General features: G+C 47.2%; 1 protein-coding gene across 2 annotated transcripts in view; it reads left to right on the top strand.

The window, feature by feature from the left end:
• The window catches only part of LRGUK (leucine rich repeats and guanylate kinase domain containing), a 57,642-nt gene extending 49,718 nt beyond the window's left edge, over window positions 1-7,924 (top strand). The window contains exons 18-20 of one of the 2 annotated variants that reach the window (XM_081022756.1): window positions 3,244-3,381; window positions 5,765-5,889; window positions 6,951-7,924. In XM_081022756.1, the coding sequence (XP_080878882.1) occupies window positions 3,244-3,381; window positions 5,765-5,889; window positions 6,951-7,156 (469 nt within the window). In that variant the 3' untranslated portion in view covers window positions 7,157-7,924. Of the gene's footprint in view, window positions 1-3,243; window positions 3,382-4,523; window positions 4,570-5,764; window positions 5,890-6,950 lie in introns of those variants that run through there. The other variant, XM_081022757.1, reaches the window with a different exon arrangement.
• The last annotated feature ends 5,952 nt before the right edge of the window (window positions 7,925-13,876 follow it).

Genomic DNA, 13,876 nt, shown 5'->3' with positions numbered 1-13,876 from the left:
AAGCCTCTATTGGCGAACCAGAGCAGCACACGGAAACGCCGTTTACCTTCCCGCCGGAGCGGTACCTATTTATCTACTTGCACTTTGACGTGCTTTCAAACTGCTAGGTTGGCAGGAGCAGGGACCGAGCAACGGGAGCTCACCCTGTTTCGGGGATTCGAACCACCGACCTTCTGGTCGGCAAGTCCTAGGCTCTGTGGTTTAACCCACAGTGCCACCCTTAGCACTGTTCATACTGTCCATAGAAATAGCATTATTTGTCAGCTTAATGTATTTGCTAGTAATTATTTCTTTTTCCTATGGAAAGTTGCTTCTCACAAGCATCTGGTTGTCCTTTTTGATGGGCCACTGGCCTGATCCAATGGGCTTATATTCTTACATTTAAAATCCATTTCTTTCTTTTTTTAAGAATATTTTTTTATTAACCGACCAATCACATCAAATCAAACCAAATTACATAAATTCCAAATTACACAGCTGAATTTTAAATTTTTGTTGGTACCCATATTTCAAGTTCCGAAGGGATCCAATCAACTTCTTGCTTCTTACTGCTGTTTTAATGTCCACAAATCTAACCTTATGATGTTCACAGTACTATCCAGTCCTTTCTTATTATTTTTCCACATCTCTTGTTGTTATTTTCATATATTTTTCCTTTCTCTTTGTGACCTCTGATAGTCTCCGCAAGCTGGTTAGAACAGTTTGTAATCCTGCGTGGATATTTTTTTTTTAATCCAGTAGCCATATCCAGACGTTTTCCATATAACATCACTTCCATACATCAAAACAGTCTTAGCGTCATTAATCTTCACCGATCTGCCTCCTTTCTCAAAACCTCTGAGGAGATTCACTAGGAATGCAGTCTGAAAACAAATCCGTTCTTCCTCCCGGCTGTAAATCCTTTGGCAAGATGGCGACTCCGAATTAATTGCTGCGCCATTCCCAAAAGCTCTTATTGCTTCTCGGTCTCCATAAAGCATACTTTTGGTTAAAGTTTATCTCCACACAGACCTTAATCATCTTGCTTGCGTCAGTTCAACCGACGGTTCTAATGAGGAGGGGTTCTTGTAAATCACATAGAAGGAACGTAAAAAAAGGTTCCCCCCCCCATTCAGCCCCGTTGTCAACATACCCCGCCTTTGGTGTATCTTCATCGTAAAATATTCCTGTTTCTCCAGCCCATCGTCTTCTTTCGCAGAGGTCACTTAAATTAGCAGACTTCACTCCCCTTCTTCACTTGAAATATGTGCATTTGCTTCTTTTGTAATTAATTATTCCAAATTGCTGCAACTAGTGCGCGATCAGAGACAGCGTCCAGGAGAGCTGATGTCCACACGGGGGCATTCTGCCTAGGGCCCTCACCCCCTTCTTTCAAATTAGGGGTGATTTATGGGCACAGCAGGCAAGGGCAGTGTTCCCCATTTCCTTGGGGCAACAAGGGAGGCTGCCTACTCCCATAACAGCCTCTTAATTACCCCGTGTGGGTCAGAGAGATGGTATTGTCGGCCATCTTCCAATGCGCCCCCTAGTGGCCCCCCCATTTAAAATCCATTTCTGTCACCCTCTGGGAGGATGTTTGTGTCACCAACATGGCCCTGTAATATTTTGCCTCCATGCAGGGCAGTGATGGGGAAGCTGAGCCCCCCCTGCATGATGCTGGACTCCCATCAGCCCCAGCCAACATCACCAATAATCAAGGAGGAGGAATCCAGCAGCATTCAGAGCATCACAGGTTCCCCATTCATGATGTTGTTGGCATCTGTCTGTCTCAAAAGACAATGGAGTGCGCCTCCAAGGGCAAAGTCAAACGGCTGTGTTAGCAGCACCAAAGTGACCCCCTGGGGCGCTAGCCTGGGCAGTATGTCTGGAGGTCCTGGGCTGCCCAGACGACAAGACCCCCTACTTTGCCTTGCTGTTGTGGCCCAAAGAAAAGCAGAGCGAGGCGTTTGGCACCAGCTTGGCTGCAGCAGTTGCCAGAAGGAGTTGTACAAGGCAGCATCCAACCGTCTTAGGGACTCGACTCCAGATTTGTGTAGGGTTTGGCTCCTGAGCCTTTTCTTCTCCCGAGGATGTCCCGCAAGGCAGCAGAGGCTTCCTTCTCCTAGATGCGCTACCTTCCATGTAGACGAGCCCTATGTAAGGGTTCAGAAAAATCGCTGTTTGGAAAGAAGATGGCTGTGCTACCCAACTGATGGGAATGATGAAAACTGCTCTTGCAGAAAAGCTTGGAGAGGCATGTTGTTGTTTAGTTGTGTCCGACTCTTCGTGACCCCCTGGACCAGATCACGCCAGGCACTCCTGTCTTCCACTGCCTCCCGCAGTTTGGTCAAACTCATGCTGGTAGCTTCGAGTACAGTGTCCAACCATCTTGTCCTCTGTCGTCCCCTTCTCCTTGTGCCCTCAATCTTTCCCAGCATCAAGGTCTTTTCCAGGGAGTCTTCTCTTCTCATGAGGTAACCAAAGTATTGGAGCCTCAGCTTCAGAATCTGTCCTTCCAGTGAGCACTCAGGGCTGATTTCCTTCAGAATGGAGAGGTTTGATCTTCGCGCAGTCCATGGGACTCGCAAGAGTCTCCTCCAGCACCATGGAGAGGCATAGAGCACCCATGATAAGTCTGGGGATACCACACTGCAGCCCCTCCATAGGCCCCCTCCACCCACTGGAGAAAATTATCTAGTAAATCCCAATGCTCTGTTCTCCCAACAAAAGGGAACCAGACAGAGGGCCTTCTCAGTGGTGGCGCCTGCCCTGTGGAACACCCTCCCATCAGATGTGAAGGAAATAAGCAGCTATCTTAGCTTTAAAAGACATCCTGAAGGCAGCCCTGTTTAGTGAAGTTTTAAATATTTAATGCTGTATTGTTTTAACACTCAATTGGAAGCTGCCCAGAGTGGCTGGGGAAACTCAGCCAGATGGGCAGGGTATAAATAATAAATTGTTGTTGTTGTCGTCGTTGTCATTAGGCTAAACGTGTCCAAACTATTTGATCTCTTTAGCAGTCGTTCCCCCCTGCAGAATCCAATATAACACCTACAAAATCACTGGGTTGTAGGAGACCCTGGGAGCCATATCATTCAACACCATTGGTACAACATAGGGAAGAGGGGCCAGGGTTGTCACTGTGAATTGGGGATGTTATGCTAAGGGGTCATCACAGTGGAAAGAAGGGAATGAATCTTGACTTTCTCTCCGATGCACATAACAGAGAGAAGTCCTCATATACTTCCTTATGTGTCATTCCAGCTATTTTGACGGCACTTCCGCAGCAGTTGGCTTATCACATGCTCGGTTTTTGGAACCCCCATCTCAGGTTTCGAGGTTGTCACCCAGAAAAGAAAGCAGCCCAGATCGTGGTGTCCCACCCGCTAGCCCAGACCGAAGGTGGGTAAGGGCAAAAGTGTTCGTTGACAAGGGGCGAGGTGGGCAGGTTCCCCATCAGGCAGGTTCTGCCATAGAACCTTGCCTGGAGTGCATGCCTGGATCCTAATGGCTCCTCCGGTTTCATCAGGGACTGATTTCTTCCCTGTGGAAACCCCTTTCAAAGGAGCAGCCCAGCCAGTCTGGAGCAGCAAAAAATAAAAGGCGGCTTTGGCACAGGAACCAGAAACTGGCTTAGTGTGGAATGAGCTGTCAGAGACAGTATCCCGTTTCATCTGATGCAATCCATGACTTGAGTTGTAATTGAATATAAATGCATTCTGTCACCTACCAAGGCCAGCACCTGGAAGGGCTGGCACGCTTCTTTTGGCTTGGTTGAAGCTACTACTAGCCTTAAGGGCAGGAAGGGTGCCCAGGGAAATCCCCCATGATCCCCACATCTCCATGACAACTCCTTTCTCTGGCCCATTCTGCCTTCTTGCTCTCTTTACTCAGTTTAAATTTGCCAGCTGTAAAGATCTCTAAGCCGGCTGAAGCCTGCGTCATGCGGGAGGTCCCTGCATTTGTTTGTATCTGGGGAAACAAAACCTTCCTTCCTTTCCATTTCCTCACCTTAAGGTGTTTTAACTCTGCAAGCGCCTGCACTTAGCACTCTTAATTGTTTGTGAGAAATCAACTGTGAGCCAAGCTTGCAAGGAAGCAGGCTGCATGCACTCAGTCATTCATTCATTCATTCATTCATTTTGTGTGTGTGTGTGTGTGTGTCCCAACTGCTGTGTGAACTTGTGCTCCACAAAGTGAAGATCTGCACCCTAAGGTGGTGCAACAGCTGGCCAAAGGGATGCAGAATATTCAGCCTTCCTGTCTTCTACTTTGCATGTGAGTTTTGATTGGAGCAAGAGAGAGGGTGGCTCATCCCATTTGAGAATGCAGGGAGAGCCATGCTGGGTCAAAAGAATGGCCAGTCCTGCCTCCTGTCCAGCCAGGAACCACCAAGCTCCCTGCAAGCTGCCAGTCGGAAGCGTATTAGCAGGATGAGGGGGTGGCCCTTGGGGAGTCAGCCCAGCAGTAGCCTGCACCCCTTTCCTAATCAACATATTCACCCTTCGTTTTCAATTTCATGCTTCCATTGCTTGGGACTGAAGAGCAAGTAAAACAAAAAGTCAGTCCTGGTAAGTTTGTGCGAAAGCATGCCAAGATGTGAAGCTTGTTAATAGAGGTGTGATGTTGTTGTTTCGTGAACTATTTTTATCATGCCTGCACGGCTTGCCTGGGGAATTGTGGGTCTCTTCCCCCCCCCCCCCACAAAAAATCTTGGAGCCTCCAGCATTTTCTAAACCAAAGGGTCATAATTCCAAGCCTGGAGTTCCTGATGCAGAGAGCGAGGGATGCGGCGTCGTATGGGTGCTCCATTGCTCCTGCACAGTACATGTACTAGGGATGGCGAGGGAAATGGATTTAGATTGCATTTAAGAGCACACCTCATTCAAACTTTCCATAGCAATACACAAGTCGAAACACGGGCATGTTTCAAAATTTGCGTTATGTTAGTGAAAATATGCAAAAATAAGTGCTACATTAGGGAACATTGCTTTGCAAAAATGTGCTTTATTAGGCAAAATGCCATACACAAACATGTGCATTAGGAGAAATTAACACTAGAATTCTGATCTTTTAAAAAATGGAAACTGGTGTGGATTCCTGGAGAGCTGAGCTTACAACTGGAAAATGTTAAGAAGCTGAGAGAAACCGAAATTGCAAGATTCACCCATCTCCATTGGCTCAGTTTGATGGGAAATGCAGGAAGGAAGAAGGAGCTCCAGGCAGTGAACTGGGTGATGGTGGGAAGGAGGGACTGGCTTTGAGGTATCCCTGCCTATGGCACTTGCTCATTTGACTTTACCAAGGCTTGCAGTTCTACATCTAGCGTCAGCTCGACTGCAGAAGAAACTTCACCCTGGTAATAGATCTGGGGGTGCCAGTGAAGCAGAAGTGAACCAAGGAGTCCACAGCAGGATCCCCTTGCTCTGCTCCCCAGCTGGCGGGAGCACATCTCTTGATGCACAGCTGATCTAAGTATGGAGTGCCTGGCGCCTTCCGGCTGTTTTGGACTACAACTCCCATCAACCCCGCAACCACGTGCTTTGTTGGGCCTGATGGGAGTTGCAGGCCAGAGCATCTGGAGAGGCACTAGGTTGGCACAGACTATCTGAGCACACCCTGGCACTCATGTGGCACTGCTAAGTCGGAGGGGTGAAACATCTCAGGCAGACTTGGGTGTTGTTGTAAGATTCTGCAAGTCGCCCGAGTTGCAAAGTACGTATCGGTTTTCTTCTGCTTGCTTGCTTGCTTTTTTGTTCATGAGAACCAAACTTTCCTTTCCCAGCCCCAGAGAGGCACACGGCACACCAAGATATTCGCTCAGCCTTTCGCCGGGAGCACTTTCATCTAGAAGCACGGCTTCTCAGCTGCCGCCCGCTGCCCCGGTTCCGTCAGCCGAGGAGATGGATGGTGAGCAGGAAGGCAGGAAAGGTGGGAGTGGAGCAAAAACTTTGGCCATGAGCTCTGCTGGGCCAAGACGGAAACAGCACATTTACAGCCCATGGGGGCCAGTTTCACCTACCTGTGATCCAGACATAGAACCCCATCTGCTGTTTTTATGCTCTAAAGCAGGGCTGTGGAGCCTTTTTTTAATCGGAAGGACACATTCTCAAAAGGGCAACTTTGTGGAGCTCAAAAGCAGGCCTTAAATTGCTTCGGTGTGGGTTGCATGCCAGCCATACCGAAGTTTCTAGCCCCCTGCCCCCCCCCAGTGCACACACATCTCCAGAGATATTGCCACAGTTCAAAGCACATTCCAGCCATGTAAAGGCACTCAAGGACAGGGGGGAAAGGGTTGTGGCAGAAGAAGAGGCATAGCTTAGGGAGGTGTTGCAAGGGCCAGGTGGAGACCCCAAAAGGCTGCATTTGGCCCCGAGGCTTGAGGTTCCCCACCGCTGCTCTAAAGAGACCAGCTATTGGTACGATTCCCTGGAGCAAGTCCTGAGCCTTCAGAGCAGTTTTGCATAGTATGTCACTGACTCAAAGCTATAGTGATGCAAAAAAGAGAAGGGGCAAATGGCAGGGAAGGGAAATAATCCCTGCTGCGCTGTGCTTGTGAACTTCTGCAAAGGAGTTGGCAGACCAGCCCCAATATCCAGCATTAGCAGTTAGGTGGCAGTGAAGTGTGCTGCTTATTGTGAATGACGACGTCACGCCCAAGTCCATGCATCGGAAATGCTGACACACGAACCCCAATTCACCCATGGCAAAGAACGAGCATATTTCATGACGCGGCAGTTAGGCGCTGCTCAAGCGGGAAGACCCTTTGTGAAGCGGTTCTCCTTGAACAGGGTGCTTTGTTAAGGTTCTCTCTGGTGGGCGTCTGCTAGAACCAGGACTCTCCTCCCATCTTCCCTGGCTGGGGCTGATGGCAGCTGGAGTCTTAACCCCACAGCCGCCACTCCTGTTCTAACGGCGGCTGCTTCCTACTCATCGGAACTGCTGACGAATGCCATTTTCCTTTCTTGCAGAGGTGACCCTTTCTCCTGAGTCCAAAGAGAAGAAAGCGCCCAAGCCCAAGCCTCCTCCTCCCGCCGTCCGCCAACTCGTAGACCGTCCAGGTTCCAACACCAAGCCAGTACTCCCTCCCATTCCATCCGGGAGGAAAAGAAACAAACCTGCAGCAGTGGAAGGGCAACCCTCTTCTCTGTTGTCTAACCCAAAGCCTTCGTCGTAGCCGTTGTCCCCTCCACCCCCAGCCCCTTCAGGGAAAACGCCGCACAAGACTCCTTCGCTTCCAAATGCTCCTGCTCGCTGAGATCTGCCTGCAGCTCGCTTGTAACACCTCTTGCAGGAAACAAGCCACTCATAACAGGATGCTTGTTTTGGGTGACATGGGAGCCATTCGGAGGGCAGTTGGTGGGCTATTCCTCACAATTTATATGTACATCTTGGAATATCCAAGTCCCCCCTATGGTCAGCCATTTGACAGGGTGTTTTAGTTTTGGTAGATATTTCTAAATCGCAGGCTTTATGGGGGTGACGGATGGTTCAGCTGATTATGATGCATATCAGAGCTCTTATTTTCCCCCACACGCCCAAGGAACAAAAGTAGCTTCTCATTTCACTATAAAAGATCTGAATAGCCAATGTGTCTACTGCGTTATTTCAAACAAGCGTTTGTTTACAGTTGGTAGCCCTTGAAATACGCCAGTTTAGTCAATTTATTCCTCAGTTAAAACACTGACGCAGAATCATCTGAGATTGCTTTAGGTGAGTAATAGTCCTAAAAGCACTCCACATTCAAATGGCAGCTATTTGAAAATTGTGATGGGAACCTTCGGACCCAAGTGGAAAGGTTAGGTCAAAATGGCTTAGCTGTGTACGATAATGGGAAGTAGACTCTAAAAAGCATGTAATATAAAAAGTGGTCCCATTTACCTTGGAAGAAGGAAGACCATTTTAGCATCCAAATAAAAAATAATAAAATGCAATCTTTTGATCATTCTGTTTGGGACATTCTCTTTGAAACGTCAGCAATTGAAACACCCCACAGAAAATAAATCACCACTTAGTCTAAGCACCCAAAGCACTGGAGACATGTCTTTAACCCTCTGAAAGACCAGCTTCATCTCCCAGCAGCCAAGAAGGAGACATAAATCTCCAGCAACCAAGAAAGAGAGTTATAGATGAACCAGCTGGGAGCCATTAGCCAAGCAGGTTGCTTTCGGATGTGTGAAATGGAAAGCACCCAGCAAACTGGAGAGCTTTAAAGAAAGAGACATCTGCACCTGCTCTGCACCTCATTCTCATTGTAGGCATGATTCAAGGCCACTGAGCCTTGTGCCAGCTGGCACCTGAAACCTTGGGAAAAAACGCTGATGCAAATTTAACTGTTTTGCTATAAAAAGCTCACTTCACAAATCTCTCTGGTAGAGCGGTAATGGGTCAGACTGGCACAGCAGTTCTGCAACAAGACAACACATGAGCTTTGTTGTATCACATTCAAAAGAAATGTGCTAATTTGTTTGTGATCATAGTAGGTTCCGATATCTTCACATTTTTTTTTGCCATTAACGGCTTTACAGCTAGCAAGTGATGGTCTGCAGAAAAACAACAACACACAACCCTTTACGTAGCACAGTGGTTATTGCCGTCCTCTCGCTTTCCTACACTGCAGCACCTCTCCTAAGCCATTCAGTATTGGCTGTGGTGGCCATTGGGATGGGTGCCCATTCCGAAACACCACAACCGCTCAGCTAATAGGTAACGAGGGTTCAACTTCATTAAAAGAGACCAGAGCTCTCACAGCCAATTCTCGGGAGCTTCCTGAACACTGCAACTTGCACATCCATCAGTTTTTAAATTAGCATTCCCATGATTTGGCCAATGAATCAAATTCTCATCTCATTTACTAGAATGGTGTTTCAGGAATTAATGTTCTAGGTGGTTGTTTCTTTTTTTTGGGAGGGGCCGGAATATAGCCATCCCCCACATCTTGTACACTAAATGCACATGTTCATCTAACCCAGCAGTTCTCAACCAGATGTTATTGGACTACAACTCCCATCATCCCTGAGCTCTGGCCTTGCTAGCTAGGGGTGATGGGAGTTGTAGTTCAACAACATCTGGGACCCACAGGTTGAGAAAGGCTGATCTAACCAGTATTTGCAAGACCCACAGCTGAAGACCCACAAAGTTTTATGATAGTAGAGATTAGTGGGAATGCCCTAAAATATCCCAGTTCTGCAAGTTAAGTATCCAGCTGTTTTTGAACTACAACTCCCATCATCCTGGACCACTGGTCCTGCTAGCTAGGGATGATGGGAGTTGTAGTCCAAAAACAGCCGGAGAACCAACTCTGGGAAACCCTGGTCTATATAATCAGTATTGTCTACTCTGAGTGCTGCAGTCTCTGAGGATCTCGGGGGCAAAGAGGTCTTTCCCAGTCCTGTCAGCCGAGTCACCCAGGAATGAGCCTTGGATAAAGTGCATGCTTTTTACAACTGAATTATAACTCCTCTGTTTCCAGACTCCGCTCTAGTCTAGTCAAAAGCAAAATAAATCCAGCATCAAAGCTTGCTGATTAGAATACCATCAAATGCCACTTAAAGTTCTTTGTTTCAGTGTATTGGCCAACAGCCAATATCCCTCACATGAGCCAGAAAACTAATTTCCCTTTCCACCTGAATTCTCTTTTTAACAGGGATTTGCCCCCCATCCTTTGCCTTATCCTGGTTTCCATAGCAGACGATTTATGCTTACTGTAAAGGGGAGAGCAGCCAGGAAACTTGCCCAAAGTGTGTTTGGTGATTTACAAAGACATCTTTACAGCACCCCAAAGAGCCCCTTGCCATTCCATCTAATTTGGGTGACAAAAGCATCTGTCTTGCACTTTGAAAGCAACGAGGATTCAACTAGACATCCAAAGGAACTTGAAGATCTATCTTCCAGCAGCCCCCTCCTCTTTTCTCAAGCCCACTGAACAGGGCAAATAAGATGCCACAAAAGGAATTAAAGGGACCTTATAAACAGTCCAGCAGAGAGGGGGACTCGGAAACTATACTACACCATTCTCAACTTGCACAACAGAATGTGCCTAAGAGCTGCATTCGATCTTTGCAAAAATGAAAAATCACCCACCTTTCCAGCTTTGCTGCTCCAGAATTTTAAAATGAAATTCTGACTTCCAAAATTTGGCATTCTTGTGATGGTGGGTCTCTTTCAGTTTGGCAAGCATTTAAAAAAAAAGAAACATATTAAGTGGTCAAATACTAAACGCAGCTGTATTCCATGATCAAACACCATCTGACTAAATATCACATAAAGATAAAGGTAAAGGACCCCTGACCATTAGGTCCAGTCGCGAACGACTCTGGGGTTGTGGCACTCATCTCGCTTTACTGGCTGAGGGAGTCATGTGGCCAGCATGACTAAGCCGCTTCTGGCAAACTAGAGCAGCGCATGGAAACGCCGTTTACCTTCCTGCCGGAGTGGTATCTATTTATCTACTTGCAGTCTGAAGTGCTTTCAAACTGCTAGGTTGGCAGGAGCAGGGACTGAACAACGGGAGCTCACCCCGTCGCGGGGATTTGAACCACTGACCTTCCGATCGGTAAGCCCAAGAGACTAAGTGGTTTAGACCACAGCGCCACCTGCGTCCCATCAAAATAACACATATCCACTACCAAATATCAAAAGTTGCAATCATGTACAGTGGTACCTCAGGTTACATACGCTTCAGGTTACAGACTCCGCTAACCCAGAAATAGTACCTCGGGTTAAGAACTTTGCTTCAGGATGAGAACAGAAATTGTGCTCCAGCGGCGCAGTGGCAGCAGGAGGCCCCATTAGCTAAAGTGGTGCTTCAGGTTAAGAACAGTTTCAGGTTAAGAATGGACCTCCGGAACAAATTAAGTACTTAACCCGAGGTACCACTGTATTATAGGATGCTATGTGCAGATACTGAATGTTCTGCGGTTCTACGGATACTGGGCAATCTGGTAAGACGCACATTTTCCAGACCAAGAGAAAGAAGGGCAGCCACACCCAAAAAAATCCAAGCCAAGAGCAGGAAAGGGAAACAGATGGGGATGGCTGCCCCACACCCATCCTAGTGAACTACCACCCAGATTTTTAGTCATTTCCCCATCCTCTTTATTTGGTGAGACTCTCGCTAGTTTAAAGACATACCTTAAATCAGAGCTTTCCAAACTTTTCATACTGGTGACACATTTTAGAGACATGCATCATTTCATGACACAGTAATTCAGTTTTACCAGCAAGCCGGAGGTTAAACTAACCTCTTTCCAGCCCCGGGAGGAGCGCAGGGAGAATTTGTGAGACACATCTAGGACTCAGCTACATTATATAAATAACAATGTTATAAATGCATTATAACACTGTGACACCAGGTGGCAGTGTAGACCTGAAATTTTCCATTGTGAGCTTTAAAACGGTTTTTCCCCCCAGAGTATTTTCAGAACGTTTTTTTTATAGCTGTGTAGATGCAGCCCTACGCAGTGCAGCCGACACACTAGCGTGTTGTGACCCACAGTTTGGAAAGCTCTGCCTTAAATTGTTTGCGGGTCAAGCAGAGTGTGGGAAGGGGTACATACCTTCAAGATGAAACCCAACTCATGCCTTCATTTAAAACCAGTTTCAAGGCTCCTCCAGACTGTCAGTATTTTGCAGGAGCAATTCAAGGGCGCTTGTTGAGAAATGTAGGTTTGAGCAATTAATGTGTATTCAAGCACTCTGCCACTTCAACCCAGGTAACTTCAATCTTTTCAGACCCAGGACCTACTTTTAACTGAAAATGCATTTGGGGACCAATTTCTTAATCTTTTACTATATATTTGCAGGGCGGTAGTTCTCCTGTTGCGACCCGGCCGTGGGCCACCCCCCGTGAGTCCGTACCCACAGCTGAAGGCGAGGCCTCTAGCGCAATAAATTCAATTTTTAAAAGGAAGTGGACTTTTTGCAGCTGGAAAAGTGATGATAAAACACAATGAGAAGAGTAGAATGAACAATTGGGACAGGAAGATGAATAAACACCCCATAACCAAATCTGGATGAGTGCTCAAGCAAGACTGAATATACTCCAACCTCCACTAAAACTTTGCACCGGCAAATCTGGACAATAAACAAGTCTAGAGAAGTCCTCAAACATATCCAGGTAAAATTTATTGGGGGGGGGAGGAGGGGCAGGAGGTACACAAAATAAACTAAAGGAAGTCATCATAAAAAAACCAACGTTCTTTGTTTAACCCTACAAGTTATCCCCATTTCCAGTAAGCAAGGAGGGAGCTGATATCTCCTCTAGCTTTCCTCTGTACACACATTCGTCCAAGTCACCGATAACATTCTCAAATGTCTAGTAAAGCTTGTTTCTTGCCGAAAACACTGGGGGGGTGTGTCCACCCTCCAATCTATTAACCTCCAAGTCCTTCACCCAGTGCCTCCACAATGAGATTTACGTGAGGCAGAGGTAGAACTCGCTAAAGAAACTTCTAAAATCCTAATTCCACTGGGGGAGAGGAACCTCTAGCAAAATAATGATGATGATGATGATAAAGAGACATACCCTTTGTCCTTGTCGGGCAGTTCCTAAATTGAGAGGCTACCTGGGGGCACTCACCTGTGCACCTGCTGGTGACAGTGACAGCTGGCGCCCCAAAGGTCAGGTGATCCCATTTTCATTTTGAAGCTGCCAACACATCAGCCCTTGTGTGGGGTGAGCAAAAGAGGGCATTGCAGGCGATCACAGGAGGCTATTCCAGCCGCGAACACATACGTGGAGATGCATCTTTTGAGAACTGAAGCAATCCCCACATCCATGTACGGATTTCCAATGAGCCCTGGGTCCAGAAATGGACAGGGGCTGCTGCACCCCTGACATGCCAGGATGCCACAGACACAGGATGCGCATAGTACAGCATGCAAGAAAACGCACAGGGCTCCGTGGAACATGGGAAGCAAAATGCAAATACGCGACCAAACATTCAATGCGCTGAGCATGGGGAAGCGATTGCTCTTATCTAAAAGACAGCGTTCAAACCGACTTGCAAATACGTTTACCGATAAATATGCACACACGTGGTGAGGATGTTACCTGGGAGGAGAGAAGCTTAACACAGAAAAATAAAAGCACCTCAAAGAGAACCAGTGCAGAAGGATGGATCAGGTCGAGGCACAACCCAGACATTTAAAACTCTGAACAATTCAAGTTCCCGTTCATTTCACATAATTGTCTGAGGGGGACGGCCTGTAACAGAGGGAGAAGCTTCACAGCTTAACGCGACAGGTGAACGCCGTCACACTAAATGTTTCTGTCAACAATAGCTGCTTTCAGAATATAATTTAAGTTTCTTTTTGAACCGCAAAGGCTTCCCATTAGCATTCCTGTCCCTCCAGGCCTGAGCCTCAATACTGGCAGGGTTTCAAACTTTGAGTGAACAAACAAACAAACAAACAAAAGCACCTGGGAAGTAGCTGCTACTTTAACACAGGATTAGACCCATCAAACCAAGTTAGTAGACCTGGTTCTGGCTGCCCCCTCGAAGGCCAGGCCTCCTTGTTGTGGGGAGGACCTGCCCCGCTCCCATTGGGAGATATGGGGAGTAAGGCCACATCCGCACCACACATTTAAAGCAGTATCATACCACTTTGAACAGTCATGGCTGCCCTACCCCTCGGCCAGAATCCTGGGAACTGTAGTTTAAGGGCGCAGAGAGTTACAAGGAGGCCCCTATTCCCCTCAGAGAACTAGGATTCCCAAAATGGCTTAACAAAATCCATCCCCTCTTCCCAGGGAACTCTGGGAATTGCAGGGGACTGGGGGCATAGCTGTCAACTTTTCCCTTTTCTTGTGAGGAATCCTATTCGGAATAAGGGAATTTCCCTTAAAAAATGGGAAACGTTGACAGCTATGACGGGGGGGGGGATCCCTAACAAC

Source organism: Podarcis pityusensis, assembly GCF_964106645.2.
Source record: "Podarcis pityusensis genome assembly, chromosome: 10".
In the NCBI taxonomy this organism is placed as follows: Eukaryota; Metazoa; Chordata; class Lepidosauria; order Squamata; family Lacertidae; genus Podarcis; species Podarcis pityusensis.
This window is presented reverse-complemented; position numbering and strand designations above follow the sequence as displayed.